General features: G+C 35.8%; 2 protein-coding genes across 3 annotated transcripts; one reads left to right on the top strand and one right to left on the bottom strand.

Moving 5' to 3' along the window:
* Positions 1–699: 699 nt before the first annotated feature.
* Positions 700–3,334, top strand: LOC110850300 (UDP-glucuronosyltransferase 1-10). Of its 2 annotated transcripts, XM_035852472.1 has the most exons (6): positions 700–968; positions 1,041–1,454; positions 1,587–1,929; positions 2,221–2,455; positions 2,695–2,914; positions 3,008–3,334. In XM_035852472.1, exons 1-6 carry the CDS (start codon positions 868–870, stop codon positions 3,312–3,314), a joined length of 1,620 nt encoding a protein of 539 aa, XP_035708365.1. In that variant the 5' UTR covers positions 700–867; the 3' UTR covers positions 3,315–3,334. The 2 variants fall into 2 exon arrangements, with proteins under 2 accessions (XP_035708365.1, XP_035708366.1); XM_035852473.1 differs by lacking the exon at positions 700–968 and having other exon boundaries at positions 1,319–1,522.
* Positions 3,335–12,406: 9,072 nt separating this feature from the next.
* On the bottom strand, positions 12,407–14,236 carry LOC110850301 (piggyBac transposable element-derived protein 4). The gene is made up of 3 exons (XM_022097737.1): positions 14,186–14,236; positions 14,014–14,122; positions 12,407–13,944 (listed from the first exon to the last, which is right to left on the bottom strand). Exons 1-3 carry the CDS (start codon positions 14,234–14,236, stop codon positions 12,407–12,409), a joined length of 1,698 nt encoding a protein of 565 aa, XP_021953429.1.
* Positions 14,237–25,299: the final 11,063 nt, after the last annotated feature.

The following is a 25,299-nucleotide window of genomic DNA, read 5'->3' on the forward strand; positions in this document are numbered from 1 at the left end:
TTAATGAAAATAGTTACATACAAAAATTTAAACCATTTCGTAGAAGGTGCACGACTTATTTGGTCCTTTGTAAATATGTACATACATACAAACTATTGAAAATTGAGCCCAGATGTTGACATTTTAGTTTATGACAAGTTATGGTTTATGAGATGAGCAGCATTTTGTACTTCTTATCGAATGTAGTGGTATAAACCACCCATACCGCACCAATTTTTTCAACAGTACGGCCACACCGAACTTGACCGAACACATTCCGGACCATGGTGCGGTACGGATTCTTTTCGCACCATTGTTGTACCGTACCACAAACTAGCAAGAGTGCCCAAGTTTTTGAACTAAGCTAGTACTAAACTCTGTTTCATTTCTGGCGATATCAGCGGGAAAGTCACGTGCCCATGTTAAGTAAATGTGCACATGACTTTCCCGCTGATATCACCAGAAATGAAACAGAGTTTAGTATGTGTATACTTCACTAGATAAATATTAGTTTAGTTGAAACTCAATATGTATGTCTGGATCATCAATTATTCACCAACGAAACAATGAATTCTGGCACCTGTGTCAGTTTATGTGTGTATAAATACATACATATCTATGCATACATGCAAATAATTTGAACAGATGGTTTGATTCATTTTCATATTTTGCAATTTCATATCATTTAACTTTCTTATGCATTGTAGACAAATATTGTCGCAAAAATCTCAATGTCCAAAAGGTAAAACTATCTGTAGTTAAACAACTTGTGCATATGTAACTGTACACATTCATTCACAATTAAATATTAAAAAAACATTCAAAAATTAATGGTGTGATAGTCTACAGTTCTGTGTTCATAACTGAATTATCTTATAACACGGAATTATGCATATTCCCTCTAAGAATTCGCAATACGGTGGTATTATTGCAGGGATATTAATTCTATCAAAAGTTATACACGGGGCAAGGATCATGTTCTATTTTGCGTAAGTAAATAATTTACGAAGAATATTTATATATATATATTTTGGGGGAAATTTAAAATGACCCTGTTTCAGACTAACTTCGTACTCTCATCGAATCAGTGTATGGCCCCTCGTTGAAAATTTAGCAGCAAGAAATCATTCAATCACATTCGTGTCGCCATATCGGTCAAAAACTGGTCTCCCTGCCGGAGTTGAAGACTACGTGCCAATGGCCCTGCACAATTTTATTTCAGAAATTTCAAAACTATCAAATCCTTACAAAACCAGAGTGGAGGGAACATCAACTATGCAAACGTTCAAAGTTCCGTTCATGGGCTTCGTCCTGTGCGAGTTTCTTTTGAACGATGCAGAATTTCTGGAGTACGTCAAAACGAACAAGTTTGACCTGGTGGTGGTGGATTCGTTTGGAAATGAGTGTGCTTATGGGTGGACATTTTTGCATGGTGCGAAACTCATTTTGTATTCGAGCGGGAATCCGAGAGAGTGGTGAAGAGAATTAATTACATATCGTAGAATTATTCCGACATGTCACGAATGCGAATACTGAGATTTATGTATGCAAATGAAATGACCGATTACTTTGGACAGGAAGTACATAATTTGATATTTCTCCAATAGGCACGTCGATACGGTGGGTTATCACGATGAGGGGTCTTGGATTCCGGATAAAATATTCCATCCCGACCCTCCACTAACTTTTTGGGACAGATCCATAGGATTGTTCGTACCACTTGTGTATCACTTCGTTCGGGAATACCTCCTCTTCCCTAATCTGGAAGATATCATTCGAGCCAAACTTTGCCCGAATTTCCTTTCGGGATCGGATTTTGAGAGGAATAATACCAACTTGGTTTTAGTAAATGGTCATTATGGAGAAGATTTTGGGAGACCACTTCCCCCAAATGTGGTTTCCGTGGGGGGCATGCAGTGCAATAGGAGTAGGAACGAGCGTTTGCCAAGGGTGACAAGTTTATCTGAATATCTATTACTGAATAATGAGGCATTTAAATTCATACAGTCCTTGGTACAGAACATTGTAAAATTCCGTAGTTTCACAAATTTTTAGAAATATTTTGGAGAAAAATTAGCTTACAAATTTCTGTAAACCTACTCAAGTCAAGAGCATCTTTGTATTTTGTAATTGTTTGTAAAATTACCTATTTTCCACAAGACTTGCGGATTTTACAGAGTTACCAAGGTCTATGTGGATTGCCTCACGAAGTAAAATCTAATGCATTTGTACTTTATTTAGGAGATCGCCGAGTTTTTGGAAGGAGCCAATAACGGTTTTATTTACACGAGCTTCGGAAGTTTCCTTCAAGTCGACAGTTTACCAAAGGAACGAGTTGAAATGATTATGAGAACACTGAAAAGAGTGAATAATTCAAAGATTTTGTTGAAAATGGAGAAATCTCAAGCAAGGCGCTATAACTTACCAAATAGTAACATTTATACAATGGATTGGACGCCGCAGAGAGAAATTTTGGGTATAATTATGAGATATTAATTCATTGGACATACTCATGCATGACAACCTTCTGACAAGTTTTGTAAACTGAGTATTAGGCATTATTTAATTTTGCAATGATGTTTACCAAAATATTCGCAAAATATTTTTGACGCAATGCGCATGCAATTTAATGCAATGCCGTGAGTATGCCCAATGCATATATGTAGTTAAATAATTGTGATTACCCTAATAATTCTGGAGTAACGAATCTTTCAGCTCATCCCAAAATCCGAGCGTTTATTTCACACGCTGGATTACTCGGAATCCATGAAGCCATTTGCTATGCCGTCCCTTTACTGACATTTCCCATGTTTGGAGACCAGGATTCCAATGCGGATAAGGTTGCTGGCAGGAAAATTGGGCTAAAGTTGGAAATCACTACAATTACGGGAAACCAATTTATGGCAGCTATAAAAGAAGTTTTAACGAATAAATTGTAAGAAAAATATCGCCACGGAGATTAAAGCTCAAAGGAATTAAATCTTAATTCTAAGAACCTTTATTAATGCCTCATTCCAATTTTTTGCAGATATGCAGAAAACATGGCGCGACAATCCGCAATTTTCCGAGACCGCCCTTCCCACCCTGTCGACACGGCTGTTTGGTGGACTGAATACGTCTTACGACACAGTGACACTTCACACCTTCGCCCACTCTCTGTACATCAGCCGTGGTGGATGAAGCGACACGTGGATGTTTGGTTTTGCATCTTTTCTTCAATATCAATCAGCCTAACGGTGTCCGTTTTGATTTTTAAAATAATTATGAAAGCTTTATACATTAGATACACGCGGAGGAGAGATATCAAAGAATCTCCTAAATTGAAGGAATCATAATAATAAATCCATGAACGTACTCACGCCAATCTTCGCATAATTATTTGGCATATCTCGAAAATTGAACTACTACTTGTGAAGTTTTGAGAAATTTGTGACATTTCGCAAAACTTTTGCTGGAAAGTTTTCACTAGTTTACTTAGTAAATAGGTATGTTTTTATTTCGCAAAGTTATTTCGTAACCTCTTCCTCACGATCATCAGCAAGAGAAACTATAGAACTTCATGGAAACAATCTTAAAATAGGTGTTCTAACAATTAGTAGATTTTTGAGATTTGCGAACTCATATTTTGAGAATTCCCTCACAACACAAATTTCGTGAGCTTCGCAAGTTTGCTAAATAAGTTATGATGCGAAATAAGACATTGTTGTGAGTACGATCAATATTAAATCGTGTTTATGGATACTAGGTGGCCCACTGAAACTGTAAGTGAAATGAAACCCTGTGGCTTCAACAGTTTTTATGTTACGAATTTCGAGTTAATTTTAACCGAAAGCCAGTTAATTTCTGAGTAGAAAACAATTTTTAGTTTTCGAAATTTCCTCCCCTGCCATTAATGCAGCGCTGAGGAAACCGCCTACAGTTCTCCGCTGAAGCACGCACTAATTCCTGGGCAAAGTGTTCCATTCCGTGGTCAAAAATTTTTTTCCGATCTCTACACTTCTACGAGGCTTAGAACACACATTTGCCCCTAACTTTGACCATTTTTCATAATCCGGAGATTCAAATCCAGAAAGTAGAATTACCATTTCCGAGAGGAGGAAAAGTTCGGAATTTTGTTTTTTACTCACGCTTGGGTCATTTTTTGCACTATAAGCTGATTCCTAGTCCTACTGCAAGGTCCAGTCGACTTCAATGAATTGGATCTCACTTAGGGGATGTACCGCGGACTCGAAAACGTATTTTAAGAAATTTGATCCCCCCACCTTCCCCCCATTTTCAACAAAATGTAGAGAAATTGCCCCAATTAGCTCCCACCTGCCAAAATCATCACAAAGCTTGGATAATGTGGCTTTCTGACCTTTTGTCTATATTGGGGGATGTCTCTGACAGATTTGGCGTAGATAAGGCCAACTCGCTTGTTAAAATATTTTTCCTATGTGAAAATCTCCTCATCTGTAAATAGAATCCTCGTCACTTTTTCTGAGCGTACCGCTTGAAGTCACTCCTGGGTTTCTTTAATCTGGTTTCCCTTTGGGGGATGGTCAGCATGTGGCAAGTACCACATTTCAAAGTCCTAAGTCTAAGGTTCAATTTAAGCACTCATTGAATAATCTGCTTCTACACTGGCAGCTGTGAGGTTGGTTTCCGTTGGAATTTCGTGAATTTCTTCGGATTCCATCCTTCAGCGCCTTCATGATGGGTGTGGTCCTTGTAGGATTTCAAAAATTTTTTCTTCGACTGTTCTTAGTCCACCCCGTCCCCATGAACGTCTTTATAGTCTGTTGGGCTAAATTATACGGCTCGTTCGATTCCTGCCACACTTTTAAAATTCGCCATTTCTCTCCCCATTTTTGTAATGAAAAATTTTCGCCGCCCGCTTCCATTCAACATTTTCCATGCGAATTTGCATTGCAAATAGTAAAAAACTGATTTATGGTACTTATGCAAAATCGCACGGGGAATCCAATGCAATCATCAGATTTTCATTATCTCTGTCGGTTTCGAAGAAAACAGCCACTTACAGTTACAGTGGGCCCAGTATGTATAATGTTTGATATAATGACACAGATACAGACAGATTGGTTTTTCGGTATTCAAGTTGCTACTGCCTGGTATTAAAATTACAATATGCATATAGAAATTTCCTACCGATATGGGAAAACTTTAATACCGACCTACATATTACTCTACGGTATTACTCCCACTTTGGTAGAATTACATATGGACACCGCTAACACCGCTTTGTAGTATTTTAATACTGTACTACTGAAAGATGTTTGTATTGTAAGTTTGGAATAAAAACAAACCGAAGGAATTAAATAACGGGGATTTATTCCTATTCTAGTTTATGTGGTACGAACAACCATTGGACTATTTTCTGACCGTTATGCCTCTTTCTAAATTGGTCTGCTCATAGATAATTGGACAAAGCTGCTGCATGATTTAGCTTGATTATTAGTTTCAAATGATGTAACCACAAATAAAATATTACTGTCATATTTATTAATATCGCGGCACAATTATGCAAGTGATTCCATCATAGACATACAAATTACCGAAAACAATTACACAATTAATTATTAGACCATTCATGCATTACGAGAACTGTGCGAGTTAAGGGGTTGCTGAGTGTAGTGTAATGTTAAAATTTACCAAAAGTAAATATTAAAATTTTTTAAGAAGGGTACGATTTGCACATTTATTTTATAAATTCATGCGTAAAAATGATTAAGGAATGAATAGATTAAACTCCAATAAAAGTAGGACTAGTATATAATTGATTATTCACGTTGAAATACATAAATGCGACTGCTTAACATATATCTACAAGTGCAGTTCTAAATTAATGCATTAAGTGCAAAAATAAAAAATTCTGATTTATATTTACTCTTCAAAATGGTAACATCATTTATTAGAGTGTGGCACAGAAGCCCATGGAATATGCTATGGGTTTAAGTTTTAATCATGCATGTAATAACTCCCTAATTACATGGGCGGGCATGGACATAAAAAAAGAACTATAACCAAAAATACGCCTAATTTGCAACATAACATGTGCATACGCCAATGTACGATTTGGCTGTGAATATATATAAATATAAATGATATAATGGCTGTGAATATATAAATTTGACACACCGATGTGTATATAAGTAAACAGACCAAGAGCTAATTACGTAACTCCTCACACAATTTTCTGACACCGTATATTCCACACACTGCAGCATTTTCTCCCAATTTTAACATGTTCAGTCCAAAAGTTCTCCGAATTATCCGATCCGTCATTAAATTTTTGGAGAAAACCCGTCTATTCCCGTTTGCTTGGGATGACGCTAGAAATAAAATGACCGTTATACGGTCAAAGGCTACCATTATCTACTCGACAATTTATTGTTGGCATTACCCATTCTACATTTGTTTTACGCTGGTCCAGTTATTGCATTCGATTCAGTCAAGCACCCAGAAGGGCATAACAGACACGTACTGGCTTATCATGATGACGGTTGGGTTTAGACTTATCAGCGTAACGATGTACGGACCACTGTTAAAGAGAAATTTGCAAGTGGCTTACTTCAACCAAATTGTCGGCTTGGACGAAATGATAACTAGTAAGTAAATCAATTTTAGTGGAAAATTTCGCATTTATAAAAACCTACAGTGCAGACTCCATATAGCCCGAGTCAGGGACAGAGTCAGTGACTCGATAAGTCCGATTCCTCTTCTAAATTCTTGTCCGAATCGACCAACTTACTAAAGCTGCATATAGTCCAGAAGTGGTTTTTGGTCTTCAGACCAAATTTCAGACGAAAATAACAAATTTTTAAAACGGTATGGGTCCCCCAGGGTCACTCTGGTTGCATTTGGCAAACTTTGAACTTCATATTATTTCATGAGAAGCCATTAAGTATCGTTGTGCCGGATTTCATCTTTTTAAACCAATTTCTAAAAATCGGTCACCCCATATGGTCGCTCCAGATAAAAATTTTACCAATTTCATTTCATATTCTTCCATTAAGCCCCACACACAACCCGTGTACCAAATTTCAGCTCGATATGACGATTTTTAAAAATCAGCATAGGTCACCCCATAGGGTCTCTCAAGATGAAATTTTTTTCAACTTGAATCTATTTTTATCTATTAGGAGCCATTAGCAACCTCTGTACCAAATTTCAGCTCTCTACAACAATTTTGAAATTTTGGTGCATAATACCCCACCCACTCCGATGACCCCCACCGGTCATCCACTGTACCGATTTCGCCTATTTTCGAACTCCTTTCCTAACTTTGTCCAATACTGATCTGGTAAAAATTTCAAGTCAGTCGGTTCAGCCGTTTTGGCTCTATTGTGCCGGACAGACGGACAGAAGCCCTGACTCGGTCGGGCTAAAAATTGTAGTGTGTTTATACATATTTAGCACAGGGTTCGCCACCCCGGGTTTTTGAGGGTTGGGGTTTTTGTGGGTTTTTGGGGTATCAAATCTCCGGAAAAACCCTAATGCTTAATGGGGTTTTTGCGGGTTTTTGTGGGTTTTTGTGGGTTTTTCCGGGGTTTTTGTAGGATTTTGAGGCAGATTGAAACAAAATCCCTTAAACTACAACTTAGATCAATGCTAAATAATTAAATTTTCTCATTCATCATGAAGTTTTGAGAATTTTCTTGTGCGACTTGAATTTCCAAATATTATGGCATATTTCCAGGTTTACATGTTAAACATGAATTTTCGATGTAACAGTCCAAGTCAATGATAACGGTTAAAATTGCATGCTGAATTCGTATATTAGATTAGTTTTTCTCTAATATATAATTTTACTCAATCTACCCCAAAATCTACAAAAACCCACAAAAACCCAAAAACCCACAAAAACCCCAAAAACCCCGGAAAAACTCATGGGGTTGGGTTTTTCTACAAAAACCCCGGGGTTTTCCGAACCCTGATTTAGCACACTGTTTTGTGCCACCTCTAAAAAAATGCAGGCTTAAGTTCGAATCTTGTCAGATTGCAATTATTGAAAATTTTCTGGGAATATTTTTAATTTGTAGAAATTTTCAAGTGTGTTCATGGGGCACTGTTTTGTGCTACCCCTGCAAAAATGCAGGCGTGAGTTCGAATTTTATTATATTTCATTTTTTTTACATTGATTCGATGAACAGCGCATACTTAATATCTATGATTCCTTATTTTACAGAACTTTCCATCCCAGGAAGCTCTCGGATTATGCAAAAGTCAGCAAAATGGGTGGAACTTGTCATTAAGACAAATGTTCTCGCAGCGCTGACATCTTCAATTTTCATGAATGGCATATTCCTACTCAAACCCAGCGCGCCCCAATACATTTACAGCGTCTGGCCGTACAAAACTTCAACCTGTGCTTTCCTGATATTTACTGGATTTGAATTCTACACCAAAACTATCAACCTGATTGCTACCATGTTATTTCAAGCGTGGTTCCTTTGTGCGATTATGTTCGAGTACACGGCCCTCTGCATCATAAGGTACGTACGTACACTTCATCCATGAAAATTTGAGCCATTGCTAAATCTAGCTCCATATGAAACCCCCGTTTTTAACATTGCTCAGTATTTAGCCACGGCTCAAGGTGCATGGATACCTGCATGTATACACCTTTAGAAATTCAGTGCTAAAATAATATGTATCAAGCGGTATTCATTGATGAAGATACCAAAGTGGTATTGGTACATAAGTAATACGTTGTATTCTGTAATAGTTCGGTATTAAACTTTTATCATATCGGTAGCAAATTTTCATGGATTGCCATAATTTTGATACGTACCAAGCGGTAGCAACTTTAATATACAGAGAAATCAATACATGTGTGCTACACCAAATTTTTAACAATTAATCTTTCTAATTACTAATCTAACAACTAACTACTCTACTTACTAAATATTTTTAATTTACAGGAAATCAAAAGATCCCGTGTCCACCAGGATCACATACTACAAATGCGTTAACCTCGTCAACACCTTGCATAATGAATCTTATCCGACTCACATGCTGCCAGAACGGATCGCATTTTTCGGCTTTTTGGCTGTTACCTCTGCGTTCGTCGTTGTCCGGCTGCTTCACAATTTTCAAATCGTGGAACAGGTCCTTGTCCTACAATTCCTCGCAACAATGTTGATAATTCCCTCCGTTATTCTTAGCTTATCGGGACAAATAGTGAAGTTAAGTGGAAATCTGAAAAAGGAACTTGAGCAGAGCATCGTTAACGGGAAAAATTTTAAATTACATGCAAAAATGGTGAAATCCTTAAGACCTTTCGGCGTACGAATTGCACCAATTCAAACCGTGCACAGTTACGGATTTCCAGTATATTTGGGATACGTGGTTAGTAATTTTACCACAGTATTGGTGAATTATGCACATTTGGAGTAAGATGTGTATTGCTATTTAGACGGGTTGACAAATAAATATGCAAAGACAAATATATAACCGGCAATCATGTACTTATATTGTGTTGGAATTTTTATTTTTTCCTGAGATTTTCACTGTTTGAATAAACCGTTTTGAAAATACGATTGACTAATCCGAAATATATTGACGAAATCCTATTCGTTGCATATTTATTGGTCGCTTACATATTCGTTGGGTTACACATTTGTTGGGTAGCATAGATGTAGTTTACATAAATGTCGGTTACATATTTGTCGTATCACCTTTAAATTAAATTAATATAATTAAATGTGCATGTACCATGAAATGAATAGATTACAATTTAAACCTGCTAAATTGTTATTAATCGTAATCCATATAATATTTAGAACATGACATCAAAAGCACATCAAAAGGTTTCAATTGAAAAAAAATATATTTAGTTTTGTTTTATATACCTGTCGCCGAAACGCAAATTCTTTGCAACTACATATATGTCTATTATCTCTACAGAAATGTGTACATTTAATTGCGGAGTAATATCTGAAATGGGAAAACAAATTATGAAGTTCCAATAATTTCGTATGTAAATAAGTAAATTTAACACGTTATAAGATTATTTATAAATGGAACTACCCTATCCTTCCTGCTGAAATGGCGTCCTCCCCCCAGCGCCCAGCGGTACTCCACCTCTTCCAACTCGATTTTGTCACTAGGGAGGAATGAAAAAAAATCAGGAAAACATTTTATGGCAACAAGTCCAAATTAAATTTCAGCAATGTTCAATATTCTAATGGATAAACGATTTAATTATGTATGTAGGTGGGTCTAAAATCGATCTTCATTAATCGAGAATTCAATGCTCCGAAACCGAAGGGACATCGAGTACAATGAAAGCGTAGCATTTTCTGCAGTTAGGAAATTATTAAAATTTCTCCACTTTCATGTGTTTCAATGCTGCATAATTAGGCAATTCAGGCAGTCATTGGTACCTTGTAAAGTCAGCAAGTTTTGTAAAATAACTTTACAAACTATACATTAATATCATTTAATTACACATCTCGAAATCGAGAAAAACATACACCTATCTATGTTGCTTATGTATTCATACATTCTGCTGTAATTTATATTAAACAAAATAATGAATCACTTTGTCTCCATCATATTTGAGCAATTGTTTTAACGAGGTGCTATTACACACATATTTATAACATTCATGGGTAATAAATTGATTATTCATCTGCCCTTAAATATAATTACATATGCCCCAAACAACAATTACAGATGCATATGTACATAAACCGAAAAAAACGATGCATAAGTTTTTAAATAATTGATTGGGCCAACTCTCTGAGCATGCATTATTCTAGGGAACGTTTGATGTGTACGCAGAAAATAACTATTGTTTCATTATATGTACATATCGTCGTAGATACTAATTCTAAAAGCAGCTAAGTGTAGTCGATGCTTAATTTTAGGTGCAGCTAAGTGCAGTCAATGAACATGTCGTAAAAACAGCTACATAAGCGCATGATAAAAATTCGTAAAACGACTGCAATTCTAAATTATAGAGAGTTAAACAATTTATGGAAAATCGCACTCTAAACTGAAATATGAGTATTTTGGCCGGATGAGGCTAGTCCTCGAAATTTCGAATTCACGCCCACGGTGGGTGTGGTTCTCGGTGCCCATACGCAAATCATGGCATACGAGATGTAACTTTTCTCGGCCCGCTAAGGCAATCCCCGCAAAATATTCGAAATAAAAAAAATCCTGAGGGGTATGACCTCATCCGGCCAAAATACTCATATTTCAGTTTTGAGTACAATTTTCCATATATTGTTTAACTCTCTATAATTTTAGAGTTGCAGTTAGCTCTTTTTACGAGTTTTTATCATGCACTTAGCTATTCTTAAAACGAAACATTGACTGCACTTAGCTGCATTGGCATAAAATTAAGCATCGACTGCAGTTATGTAGCTGCTTTTAGAGTTAGTACGAGAATATGCAAACTTGAATAATAATGTGCATTTGTACTATTCTAAAAACATGACAATAAATTCCCAGCATTTTGTGTGCGCACTCATGAAAATAATGTTACCGTATTGATAAGGAAATGCAGTCTCAATTCTATATTAAGTAAACTTTACTAAATCCAGAGAAACGTTAAGCCTGGTACTCAGGACGGATTTAGTGTCTGAATTTATTCCGTGTTTTCGCTAAACTTTTTTACAAATTTGCCACATGTAAGTACTAGACATAAGTTTGATAAGGAGTAAAGTTTACTGCCTAAGCTAAGTATTCACCAACAGAGTTGTAAATAAACCTATTCACCTCATGTTTTTCTCGTGAAAAGACACTTTTCGAGCGAAAAATTTCGCCCCCATTTCAACTCACGGTATTCACCTCGGAAGATATTTCGGGTGAAAACTTGGGACGGTTTTTCGCCCGACCGAAATTTAGTTGATTTTTTCGGCTGAAGTGAGCCGAAACAGTTTTCGCCTGGAAACCTGTTTCGGCTGAAAATTGAAGAGTCAAGTTCAAATTTGTACACCATTTATCTTTTGTAGATTCAGATTACGCATTTTGTAACTCTTATTTCTTTAAAAAATCTTAAACTTTAATTAAACGTTTTAATTAACCCTTTAAAAAGGGAACTTAGTAACCATAATTTGCATTAAAACGGACGACATTCGAAAGCTTTAGCGTCATGGCGCGGGGGAAAAATAATGCTTTTGTCTTTCATTGAGGGAGAAGAATTTAGTCGACTACGCCCCCAATGCGGGAAGGGTTTTTTATGATTATATGAACAAAAACGATTTTAAACCAACTCATTGATAACAAAACTGCATGTTTTTACTGAAAATTTCAATTTTAACGCTCATAATCAGACATTTTAGACCATATTACACAACTCCCAACTAGCAATACAAAAATTTTGAGCTTGCACATAATAATGAAACAAATATAACTATACAACTCAGACTAAACCCAATAACTAATCTCAAGCATGAATGGATGATTTTACGTCCTAGAAATTTTTTAGAGTGTGATAAATTCGAAAGCATGGGACAATACACAACGCAACTTTGCATATGTCACACTGATATCTTGTTTCTTTACATTTTCCGTTATTCTTTGACTTATTTTGGGAACAAACATGACATATTCTTGATCCGTGTGGTTTTCCCTTAGTTGGGGGGTTGTGGGCAGGGAAATGACGAGCGACTAATCGTTCAAGATCACGGGATGGAGCTGGAATGGTGGTTTCCTTTAATCCATACAAAGCAACTACTTGTCGAATAAAATTCAATTGAAAGTCAAGAAATTTTGCGTGGGGATGAAGAGATTTGTACATTTTGAAGGCGTTGAAGAAGCACATGTCAATGAGCTGGAAGAATAACTTCTTATACCACTTCCTTGTTTTTCTTTTCACGGAGTTGAAATGCATTTGCATATCGCTTTGGTCTATTCCTCGAGCAGAATTGTTGTAGTCCACTAAACTTTTAGGCTTCTTCACAATAGTTCCATCCCTCTTCCGAACATCTACCATTTCATGTGAGTGGGTTGTGGAAATCATCCGGACGATCTTCTTGTCTCGCCAGAATTCATTCATGACTGAATTAGACGAGAACACCTCAACATCTCCTCTTCTCATTCGACTAGGTGGAATTGCAGCATTTTTTCTTCCTTTTCTCAAAGTTCCACATAAATAGGTTTTTTGTTGTAGCAAATAAATTGCCAAATTAGGGGAAGTGAAGAAGTTGTCGCAATAGATATGATGAAAATTATTCAGATAAGGGCGTGCCAATTCTAAAACTATCGCCCCACCATAACCATATTCTTTTGTTGAATACTGAAGATCTTGATTTTTTTCCGAATAAATTATTGAATTCAGAATAAATCCCGTTTCTTCATCAACAATAGAGAAAGTCTTGATGCCAAACCGGGATCTTTTATTGGGGATAAATTGATGAAAGTATAATCTCCCTTTGTGTAGAATTAGGGACTCATCAATGCTGATTTTCTTGTGAGGATTTAAAAGGGATGAAAAGTTGGCAGTGCACGTCTCCCAAAGAGTTCGGGTCTTGAAGACCCTGTCTCCTTGAACATAGTCATTGTTGTCAGAAAAATGAAGATATTTCTGAATCTCAAAGAATCGATCCTGGGGCAAGATTTTGCTAATGATTGGGAAATGAAACATGGCATCTCTTGACCAATACTTCGTCATGTCTGGTTTCTTATTAATTCCCATCAACATTCGAATAGCTAAAAACTTCGTTAGATCTTGGTGGTTGAGATCCATCCATTTACTCCATCGCTTGGTTGTACAGTCCCCTGTCTGGTCAGCGTACTTGTTTGTTTCGGTGATGCAAATATTTCTGCAATCCTCGCTGAAGAGAAGGAGAAACATTTCAAGTTCGGTCTCTTGAGATGATAAGTGACGCGTCCATCCAGAAGTTAAGTTATTGAACGGTTCGACGGGGGCATTGTGGTTAGGAGATGAAATCCAATCCCAGTCAACGTTGGAGGAAGCCTGGGTGGGGGTGGGAGCTGGAGCGGATGCAACTATGCACATTTTCATAAAATTATATATGAATACATTCATTGAGTTATTATTTAAATAAATTGGCTCACTAAAACTGGCCAAATCAAGAGCATCATCAGGTGAGGGACCATCCTCTTCTGGTTCTGAGTCTGAGTCTGAACTAGAGTCGGTCTCAATATCGGATCCATTCAAATCATCCTAAAGTATTGCGTAATATATAATTGTATGCCCCCAATTCAGCCAACTTATGATGTAACTCACAAAATTCACTTCCTCCCCAAAGATAAACTCCTCAAAGTCTTCAGACTCCATCTCAATCCGTAGGAGAGGTTCGTGTGAAATCCGCAGGAAATTGGGTGGAATTTTAGTGCAGATAATATTTATTTACTCGAGAATTACAAATTTTGCGTGAAATAAGGTGGGACTATGCTCAGAAAAAAATAAAGCTAGGTGATGATGCGAGTGAAAATGACCCGGAGAAAAAAAAAGACTTTTGTCCTCTTCCCGGATTGTGGCAAAGGTCATTGACAAAGACAAAAGTCTTCTTCCCGAGTTATGGAAATGAAAACGACACGACAAAAGTCTTACTCCCGTGCCATGGCAAATATTTTTCGAAAGACAATAGTCGTTCTCCCGCATTATAGCTTTTTTACGAAAAGGACTATTGTCTTATTTACATTTTAAAGGGTTAATATTTTTATAATTAAAATATCTCAGTGGTTTAATTCCCAGCTGAGATCGTGTCTGCCGAAAATTTCTGACAGGTGAATACCGTGGCCTTTTCAGGCAGAAATTATTCAGGAAAATGTTTTGGTTTTCGCACAAATCTTAATTCTGTGGCCGAATTATTCCGGTTGAAATTTTCGCCTAGAATTTTTTCGGCCGAACAAAAACAAGGTGAGTACTAAGCTCTACAGGTTCGTAAGATAAGGATCGTAAAATCGATCGATCGATAGGATCGTAAAATAATTTAAAAAGAAAAAGAAACAAGGGGCAAGGCTTCGTAAAAAGCGTAAAAACGCGATGTTTGACGATAAAATCTTATGACAAAATGTCGTAACTGTCGGAACTTATTTTACGATACGAAGAATACTACAGATACGAATAAATAATGAATAACCTCTTTATGAGCTTGACACATGCAAATTTAAGAAGTGATGTTAACCATAAATAGAGCTGCACAATTCTCAAAGCATCATAATAAATAAGTGCCCCAATTTGTCTGTAGTGTAAATATCTAAATGCCCTGGGAATATACTTCATACAGTTAGCATTGGCCTTATGCGGGCTTAAATTTGAATCAGACATGGAATAACTCCCTAAATGCCCTGGGCATCGACTCTGACTACAAATACTAATTTGTAGCATAATGCATGCTTAGGCCAATACACAACTTCAAGGTAAAGATATCTAAATTTGACTCACTAATATGTATATAAAAAGACGACGAGCTAATTAACTGCTCACACAATAGTTTCACGGCTTATATTCCGCACACTGCAACATTTCCTCTCAATTTTAAGATGTTCTGTTCAAAAGTTCTCCGAATTATCCGATCCGTCATTAAATTTTTGGAAAAAACCCGTCTATTCCCGTTTTCTTGGGATGACACTAGAAATAAAATGACCGTTACAGGGTCAAAGGCTACCATTATTTACTCTACAATTTATTGTTTTCATTACCCATTATACATTTGTTTTACGCTGGTCCAGTTATTGAGTTCGATCCGGTCAAGTACCCAAAAGGGCATAACAGACACTTACTGGCTTATCATGATGACGGTTGGGTTTAGACTTATCAGCGTGACCATGTACGGACCCCTGTTAAAGAGAAATTTGCAAGTGGCTTACTTCAACCAAATTGTCGGCTTGGACGAAATGATAACTAGTAAGTAAATACATAAATTTTAGCAGGAAACTAAAAAATGCACACTTGAGTTTGAATCTTCTATATTAATTCAGACCAGAGTTAAGTCGATAATTTGACTTTCGAGAAAAAAAATATTTATCTGAATCATTCGGGCCGGAAATGTTTACATCCGAAAAATTCGGATTCGGCTCGGATAGACAAGGGAACTTAAATTGAGACTTCTATTTTCCTAATACAGATAATGAACAATAGATAATCTAATATTTCTCATTCTTTGTTATGTAGAGATTCCTATCCCAGGAAGCTCTCGGATTATCCAAATGTCAGAAAAGTGGGCGGAACTCGTCATTAAGATTAATATACTCGCGGCGCTGACTTCGTCAATCTTTATGAATGGCATGTTCCTTCTAAAACCCAGCGCGCCCCAATACATTTACAGCATCTGGCCGTACAAAACTTCAACCTGTGCTTTCCTGCTGTTTCTTGGGTTTGAATTCTACACCAAAACTATCGACCTGATTGCTTCCATGTTATTTCATGCGTGGTTCCTTTGCGCGATTATGTTCGAACATACGGCCCTCTGCATTATAAGGTACATATTTGGAAGCTCTCTGAACTTACAAAAATGCATTGAATTTATGAAATTCCATGCAAAATTTTATCAGCTTCTACTCTTTCTCATTTACAGAAAATCCAAGGATCCAGTCCGCACAAGGATGTCGTACTACAGATGTGTTAACCTCGTCAACACCTTGCATAATGAATCCTATCCGACTCACATGCTGCCAGAACGGATCGCGTTTTTTGGCTTTTTGGCCGTCACCTCTGCATTCGTCATCGTCCGGCTGCGTCACAATTTTCAAATCGTGGAACAGGTCCTTGTTCTACAATTCCTCGCAACAATGTTAATCATTCCCTCCGTTATTCTTGGCTTATCGGGACAAATAGTGAAGGGAAGTGCGAAACTGAAAAAGGAACTTGAGCTGAACATCAGTAGCAAAAAGAATTTTAAATTCAAGTTACATGCAAAAATGTTGAAATCCTTGAGACCTTTCGGCGTACGAATTGCACCAATCCAAACCGTGCACAGCTACGGATTTCCAGTATATTTGGGACACGTGGTTAGTAATTTTACCACAGTTTTGGTGAATTATTCACACTTGGAGTAAGATTATATAGGTTTGTTGGTTAAATCGTGTTTATTAAATATTCTTTGAGTAAAGTATGCAGAGGTTAACACAAATTATGGGAAATCTCGGAGAGCAAACGCTGGGAGACCACCACTGTTGATCGATAAGAAGAGTCTTACAATCCGAAGTCATACCCTTATCTAAAGACAGGACTTAATTTAACAATGTTTAAATTAACTTACTATTCTAATTACATAAAATGTAAACATATACATACGTACATATGCCATGAATTGAATAGATTATAATTTAGACCACCAAAATTGTTGTTAATGGAAATCCATAAAATATTTAGAACATACTCCTAACATCAAAAGCACATCCAAAATTTTCAGCTCAAAAACAATATTTAGTTTAGTTTTATATACCAGTCGCCGAAACACAATTTGTAGATATGTATATAGATATTGTTTTCAACTGTATATACTTTACAGAAATTAGTAATTTAATTGAGGAGCAAAATCTGAAATGGGAAAAAATCTATGAAGTTACAATAATTTCCTATGTAAATACGTAAATTTAACATGTTCGAATATGAATGACCTATGAACCTTGTCAATCCTTCCTGTTGAAATGGTGTCATTCCCCCATACTTTGTGAGATTTCCCCCAGCAGTATTTGTGAGATTTGCGGAGTCGTATTTTGCGAACCTTCTCTCGACACAAATTGTTTGGCCTTAGCAAATTTGCTAAATGAGTTATCTTTGAATCGAGATGCGAAATAAGACATATGTAGGCTTAATATTAAATCTTGCATAATATGGCGTATGTAATACTAATTTGTACAGGGTTGGAAATCAGGTATAGGTACTCAGGTATTGATTTCTCGGTACATGTATGTATTAGAGTTGCTACCGCTTGGAGTATACTGCCGAAATGGTAATACTTTAGTACCGTCCTACATGATATCTATTTCTGCACGGTCTTACTTCTCTGTCCCACTTTGATAGAGTCACATACATATTTATGAATACCGCATGCGGTATTTTAATACTGTAAATTTCAAAAAATGTTTGTTAAGAATAAAATAAATTGTAGGAATCGAATTTTACGTGGTAAATAAAGATATTTCACTCCGTCGTATTCGTATGTACCTACATATCACATATGTAGTATAAAAATACCAATGTTTCAAATGTTACATATGTTGGTTTTTGGAACAAAATTAGTCTCTCCATAATTGGTGGACAAAGCCGCTGTATGCTTTAGCTAAATTATTAGTTTCAAATAAATGATGTAACCACAAATAAAATATTACTGGCATATTTATTACGTAACATCGCGACACAAATTGAGTAATTTCATCGTATTTAGACATATGTACAAATTACTGTTAAACAATTATTGTAACATAATTATTGGGTCATTCATGCATTACTGTGTGAACAAAGTAGTTACCTATGGTTTACTGATCTTAATGTTAAAATTTAACAAAATTCAATTTTACAATTTTTAAAGAAGGATAAGGTTTACACATTTATTTTCAAATTCATGCCCAAAAATTAGCAAGTAATAAATAAATCAAACAACAAGGTAGGACTATGTAATACCTACTTAGCACGTTTATTCACATCGAAATTAATAAATTCTACCGTTCAATAAATATACATACAGCGCTTAATTAGCATATTAAGTAAGCGCAAAAATAAAAAAAACTCTGGCTTTGAATCCACCTCACAAATAGTAAATATGATTATGATTTCGTCAATCCAGTTTTGACATAATGCTTGAATGACCAAATATGTGATGTTAATTACTCATTCGAAAGAATTAGCGAAAGTCTGGGGAAGTGAAAATTGTACACCTTCGCTTCTATACAATGTCAAAGTGTTTAATTTCTCATAAATTATGCTGCTTGTAAAACACATAAATATGTACTAATCCATATGTATACTTATAGATAATTGGATCATTATTAAGTCTGTAACGGAAAGATTGTTAGTTCGACATATGTACATACATATGTACATATGTATGCAAACTTGAATAATGATGGGTACCATGAATAAATTTGTACTATTTTCAAATTGAGAATTCCCGATATTTTGTGTAACCACTCTTAAAAATAATGTGCCCATTTTAAAAAGTAAATGCAGTCTCAATTTTATAGTAAGTAAATTTTACTAAATCCAGAGGAATGTTAAGCCCAGGACGGATTCTTCACGCGAAACGGCAGGTACTTTGCTTTGTACTAAATTACTCCTTCACTGGAATTACTTGAATTTCACTACAAAGTTCATCAGATGGGGGCGTCTCTTAAAATCATTTGCAAAATATTGCTTAAGTATTTTTCCATCTTGTTGCTAAACTTTTTCAGACGAAAAATTTGCCCAAAGTACTACGTTTTAGTAAAGTTTACTGTTTACAGGTTACAGAGACGTACTTTTCAAAAGTCTAACATTAATTTTGAGTGTGGTGTAGAACCCTGGGAATATAATATCATATGGCGTAAGCTTCATGGGGTTTTAAATTTTAATCAAGCATGTAATAACCCCCTAATGCCATGGTTATTTAACCACAAAAGCTTTTAATTTGTAGCATAATGCCTGCTTAGGCCAATATCCAAATTAATTATGTCTAAATTTGACACACTGATATATATAAAAAGCCCATGAGCTAATTAACTTCTAGCACAATAGTTTCACGGCGTATATTCCACACACTGCAGCATTTATTCTCAATTTTACCATGTTCAGTCCAAAAGTTCTCCGAATTATCAGATCCGTCATTAAATTTCTGGAGAAAACCCGTCTGTTCCCGTTTGCTTGGGATGACACTAGAAATAAAATGATCGTTACACGGTCAAAAGCTACCATTATCTACTCAACAATTTATTGTTTTCAACATCCCTTCTACATTGGTTTTACGCTTCTCCAATTATTTAATTCGATCCGGTCAAGTGCCCAAAAGGGTGTAACAGATACGTACTGGCTGATCATGATGACGGTTGGGCTTCGCCTTGTCAGCGTGACTATGTGCGGACCGCTGTTAAAGAGAGATTTTCAAGTGGCTTATTTCAACCAAATTGTCGGCTTGGACGTCATGATAACTAGTAAGCAAATACATTCTAGCAGGAAATTCGAATTTATAAAAATTGTAGTGTGTTTATAGCGCACTGTTTTGTGTCAACGCTAAAAAAAAGTGCCGGCTTAAGTTCGAATCTTCACAGATTGATTTTTTTGGACGTTAATAAGACCATTTTCCCTTAATGATGAACAATGCGCATTGTAATATGTACTGTATCTTTGATTCCTTACAGAGCTTTCAATCCCATGGAGATCTCGGATTATCCAGAAGTCCGAAAAGTGGGCGGAACTTGTCATCAAGATCAATGTACTCGCGGCGCTGACGTCGTCAATCTTTATGAATGGCATATTTCTACTAAAACCCAGCGCACCCCAATACATCTACAGCGTCTGGCCCTACGAGCGTTCAACCTGCACTTTCCTGTTGTTTCTTGGGTTTGAACTCTACACCAAAACCATCGACCTGATTTCTACAATGTTGTTTCAAGCGTGGTTCCTTTGCGCGATTATGTTCGAATATACGGCTCTCTGTATTATAAGGTGCATACATTTTTACATGCATATGATCTGCACTTCCGAAAGGCGTTGAATTTATGAAATTCTACAATTAAAAATGTGAAACTAATAATTTTTCGACTATGTGCACCTATTAGATTTTTTTAAATCCTTAACAAGATAGGAAAGTGAAAGAGTCCTTCCTTGCGGGTTTGCTGCATTTCTTGAAAAGCAAGGAGCACCAGGCCCATGCAAAAAACAGAAAGAAAGTGAAACAAACATGCACGATCTAGCCGCGTGCCGTATGAACTATAGCGGCGGGAACTAGTTTCATACACCTTGCATTTCTTGCAGGCATGAAACCTTTCAGTTATGTATTCCTTGCAAGTGGTTACTTGCACCTGAAATACTGCACCGATGGTTACTGTTGATTATGTATAATGTTCAATTATCTAGCTTTCCACTATTTAACTTACAATGCGGATCTGCGCAAGTCCCGAACTAAATATTGCTTCTAAAGAGTTAGTCGGTCAAACTGAGATGGTTAAAAAATAATCTGGGTTGCACATCGTTTGTTCCCCCATTGTTAGATAATTTTTGGGCGTGAAAATTAAAATATTTATGTTTTCCTCAAAATTCCCTTCGAAATATTAGTTTCCTTGAAATTATGGAGTAATAAAACCTGACATAGTAACTACTATCAATCAGCTTTTACTCTTTCTAATTTATAGGAAATCCAAGGATCCAGTCCGCACCAGGATGACATACTACAGATGCGTTAACCTAGTCAATACCTTGCATAACGAATCCTATCCGACTCACTTGCTGCCAGAACGGATCGCATTTTTCGGGTTTTTGGCCGTCACCTCTGCATTCGTCATTGTCCGGCTGCGTCACAATTTTCAAATCGTGGAACAGGCCCTTGTCCTACAATTCCTCGCAACAATGTTAATAATTCCCTCCGTTATTCTTAGCCTATCGGGACAAATAGTGAAGGGAAGTGCGAAACTGAAAAAGGAACTTGAGCTGAGCATCAGTAACAAAAAGAGTTTCAAATTCAAATTACATGCAAAAATGTTGAAATCCTTGAGACCTTTTGGCGTTCGAATCGCACCAATTCAAACCGTGCACAGCCACGGATTTCCAGTGTATTTGGAACACGTGGTTAGTAACTTTACAACAGTTTTGGTAAATTATTCGCACCTGGGGTAGGATTGTGTTTGCTGATTAAATTCTTTTTTCAATATTCTTTGACTAAGGTAACGCAGCAAAGAGGCAAAGAGGTTGAGGTTGACACTAATCAGAGATAAATATCATTAAAACTTAGTCCACATAATTCGAAGCTTATAAAAAATAACACTTAATTTAATAGCGTATAAATAAAAATAATAAGGGTACTCATTATACCTTCGTATCCTTAGTATTTTTTGTATAGTAAAATAAACCGTTGCAAACGAAATGTAGCAAAGGGGTGAAGCAACACGGGCACGCGGTCATCTAACACAAAAACCATTGTGATTTTTGAAATCTTCACCCCAAACCACGTGTATAAAAAGTTATAATACAAAAAAATCAACATTTTCGACTTAGGCGGCGTCTATGCTGTCACGCAGTATTGGCACGTCAAAAGTATGTATGTCGATTTTTAAACCCCCGTCCAAAACTGTGTCTAAATCGGTCGAAACAAAAAATCCGACATCTTTGACCGTTTATCTCATCACCGTGGCGCATTGACCTTATGACCTACAACGTCCATCTTCGAACTCATCCGTCAAAAATTTGAAACACGTTGGCGAAAGTCGCATTTCGAAATTTGAATCTGTTATCGTGGATACAGACGGACGGATGGATAAGGCATTTCCATAAAGGGATTTCGCTTCGCTTTACCCCTTAATAAATTATGACAGTTAAGAGATTGTCTTAGATCCGTAAGATTTCTTTACTAAAATCGCGATTTTTATGGAGCTTGATCTGACATAAGCTAACCTCGTAAACTATTCGCTGCACTGAAAAAAGGATATTTTAAGGATATGAAGACAATTATGAATACCCTGATTCTAATTTTATGATACAATTTGTATCTATTTACGCCTTGAATTGAATAGATTAAGATTTAGACCTACACAATGGACATGTATGTATAAAATGTCTAAAAAAGGACATGCACAGCAAGAATTTTCAAGCTAAAATAGTTAGTTTTTTGAAATTTGTAGACTTAGGTGAGTAGTAAAATCTGAAATGGAGAAAAATATAAGCTACAATAATTTCATAAGTATGTATGCTCATACAATACAAGTAAATTTAACCGAATAATAATTAATTAAACTACCCTGTCAATCCTTCCTGCCGAAATGGTGTCATCCCCCCAGCAGTACTCCACCTCTTCCAACTCGATTTCGTCACTTGTGAGAAATAAAAAAATCAGTTACTGTTCATGTGAAAATGTGTGGCAATTTTAAAAGGTTGCCTAGGGGGATTAGTTAAATAGTTATTTTTATTATTTTATCCCTTACAGAAATTTATTTAAGTGCCAAAATTCAAAGTTGCTATGTAGTACATACATATATTCGTCAAAGTTAAAATAGCTGCCAGGTAACCTTTTAGAGAAATTTGGCTGGGCGAAAGCTACACTTGTTTCACATGGAAAATGCATAGCTAAAAACTCTATTGGGACGTCTAAATTAAATTTTAGGAACGTTATTCTAACGGCAACGTGATGTACAATGTATACATTGTACATATGTACATATATGTACATATGTACTTGTACATAAGTGGCTCTAAAATCGCTCCCACTTATTTATGTAAAGTGCCTTAGGATACTTTATTATGTATATTACTGTTCATCCAAGAAAAAAATTGGCCCTGTAAATTCTAAAAAGTTACCTGGCGGAGTTTGCTTATTTTTAAAATTATTTTATCCCCTGCAGAAATTTATTTCGATGCTAGAATTCAAAGTTGCTAAGATATTCCTTAAAATTAATTATAGCTGCCACGTAACCTTTTAGAAAAAATTGGCTCGGGAAGGCCACATTTTGTTCGGTTGAACAGTAAGGTTGACTGCAATCTAACATAATCGTTCTATAGTTTGAATAAACTTTCTCCACTTCTACGTCTTTCAACCCCACGTTATTAGGCAATTCTCGCAGTCCTTGGTAACTTGTAAAGTCTGCAAGTTTTGTAAAATAATTTTCTAAATTTTTATAAAATCCTAGGACGCACTTGATCAAAGAAAAGTTACAAAAATTTGTGTGATAATTTTGCTTAGAAATATTTCTTTCTGAAATTTTGTAAAGGTTTGCAAGGTTACGGATTTTAAAAAGGTAATGCGTGAATTGCCTGATTGTTCCCACGCAATTATCATTGGTTTACGGTGTATGCATACCTAAATTACTAGAAAAACTTACCAAACTCTATTCCGCTTCAAGAGGAAGAATAGAACGCTGAGTTGCAAAATGATAAATAGCATGCAAAATCCTATGATGATTATCATCGTGAGAATGATGCTATGATCTAATACAAAGATTTTCAACTTTTTGTCCATAATTTTTGTCACGGGAAAACAAATTCAATTAAGGCTATCTTTGTAAATTTACGTATGTATGTATATTGAGTTAACCCTTAGAAGATACAAATTTGGTTAATGGAAAATTTACGTATCTAGTTTTTGGTAGAATATGTACGTATTTTTGCCTTTGGTTTAGAGAGACCATTATTTAATAGATTGTTGAAAATTGGCAGTAATTTGCGGGGTATACAATTTTGTGTCCAGGTTTAAACTTTATAGTTTATGACTACAAATTACACTGACTTAACTGTAGGTTTTAATTAAAATGATGCAAACCTGTATCTACAATACTATGTAATTACACTTCTCGAAATCGAATAGGATGTAGATTTTGCTATGAACATTAATTGATATTTAAGCAAATTATAAGCCACTTTGTTATCATTTGATTTGAGCAATTGTTTTAACGAGGTGCTGTTAAATATTCAGTTTGGCGTACATGGATAATTGATTATTGATCAGCTTCGAAATATAATTATGTCCAAAACACCAATTATTTAAATACATAAACCGAGAAAAATATATGTTTTTTTAAATAATTGATTAAACCAACTCTCGGAGCATTGATTGTTTTGGTGACCATTTAATGAAGGGTATATATAAATAATTCACTGTACATGACTCACTAAATATTTTCTGCATGTATATAAGCTATAATTAGTAAAGATGTAAGACATTATTCATTGTAGAAAGGATATACATTTTTCAGCATATACTAAACGATGCAAAATAAGTAATAAGTGGGATAAAAACTGGCAATTTGTATTAAAGGGATGATCAGGACTACATAATTCAGGAGATTTGGTTGAAAGATATGATTAAGTATGTAATATTATGCATCTTCTTATATGATTCTCGTGTGCATGTGTAAATACATGTATATGTGCATACATACATATATACAACCTGAAATAAATATGCATTAGAGATTAAATTGTCAAACATCTTGCACTGCTGTACATTTCTGCTGATATATAGTTAAGCAATAACTCCAAAAGTCCAAATGCATTGTAAACACATAAATGCATACTTATTCACATACTTGAAGCTCTAAATTATTATTTGTTCTTCTCGCCTTCTGTGAGTCATTTAAGTAAGTGCATGAGAAATTGGTATGAATTGTGAAGCAGCGTGATTTTGCATGATTGAAATGATGAAGGACAGACCCGTGTATTTTTTATACCAACATTCAAAGTGGAACTTGATATAATCAACATTTTTTATGCTC

The sequence above is a fragment of the Folsomia candida genome, unplaced genomic scaffold (genome assembly GCF_002217175.1).
Source record: "Folsomia candida strain VU population unplaced genomic scaffold, ASM221717v1 Fcan01_Sc005, whole genome shotgun sequence".
NCBI classification, from domain to species: Eukaryota; Metazoa; Arthropoda; class Collembola; order Entomobryomorpha; family Isotomidae; genus Folsomia; species Folsomia candida.

Coding starts and splice junctions, on each gene's coding strand:
- LOC110850301 (XM_022097737.1), bottom strand. CDS start 14,236: ATGGAGTCTGAAGACTTTGAGGAGTTTATCTTTGGGGAGGAAGTGAAT. Junction 14,123..14,185: donor TTGGGGAGGAAGTGAATTTT/GTGAGTTACATC, acceptor GCAATACTTTAG/GATGATTTGAATGGATCCGA. Junction 13,945..14,013: donor TCTTGATTTGGCCAGTTTTA/GTGAGCCAATTT, acceptor AAATGTGCATAG/TTGCATCCGCTCCAGCTCCC.
- LOC110850300 (XM_035852472.1), top strand. CDS start 868: ATGCATATTCCCTCTAAGAATTCGCAATACGGTGGTATTATTGCAGGG. Junction 1,455..1,586: donor AGCGGGAATCCGAGAGAGTG/GTGAAGAGAATT, acceptor TTTCTCCAATAG/GCACGTCGATACGGTGGGTT. Junction 1,930..2,220: donor GGAACGAGCGTTTGCCAAGG/GTGACAAGTTTA, acceptor TACTTTATTTAG/GAGATCGCCGAGTTTTTGGA.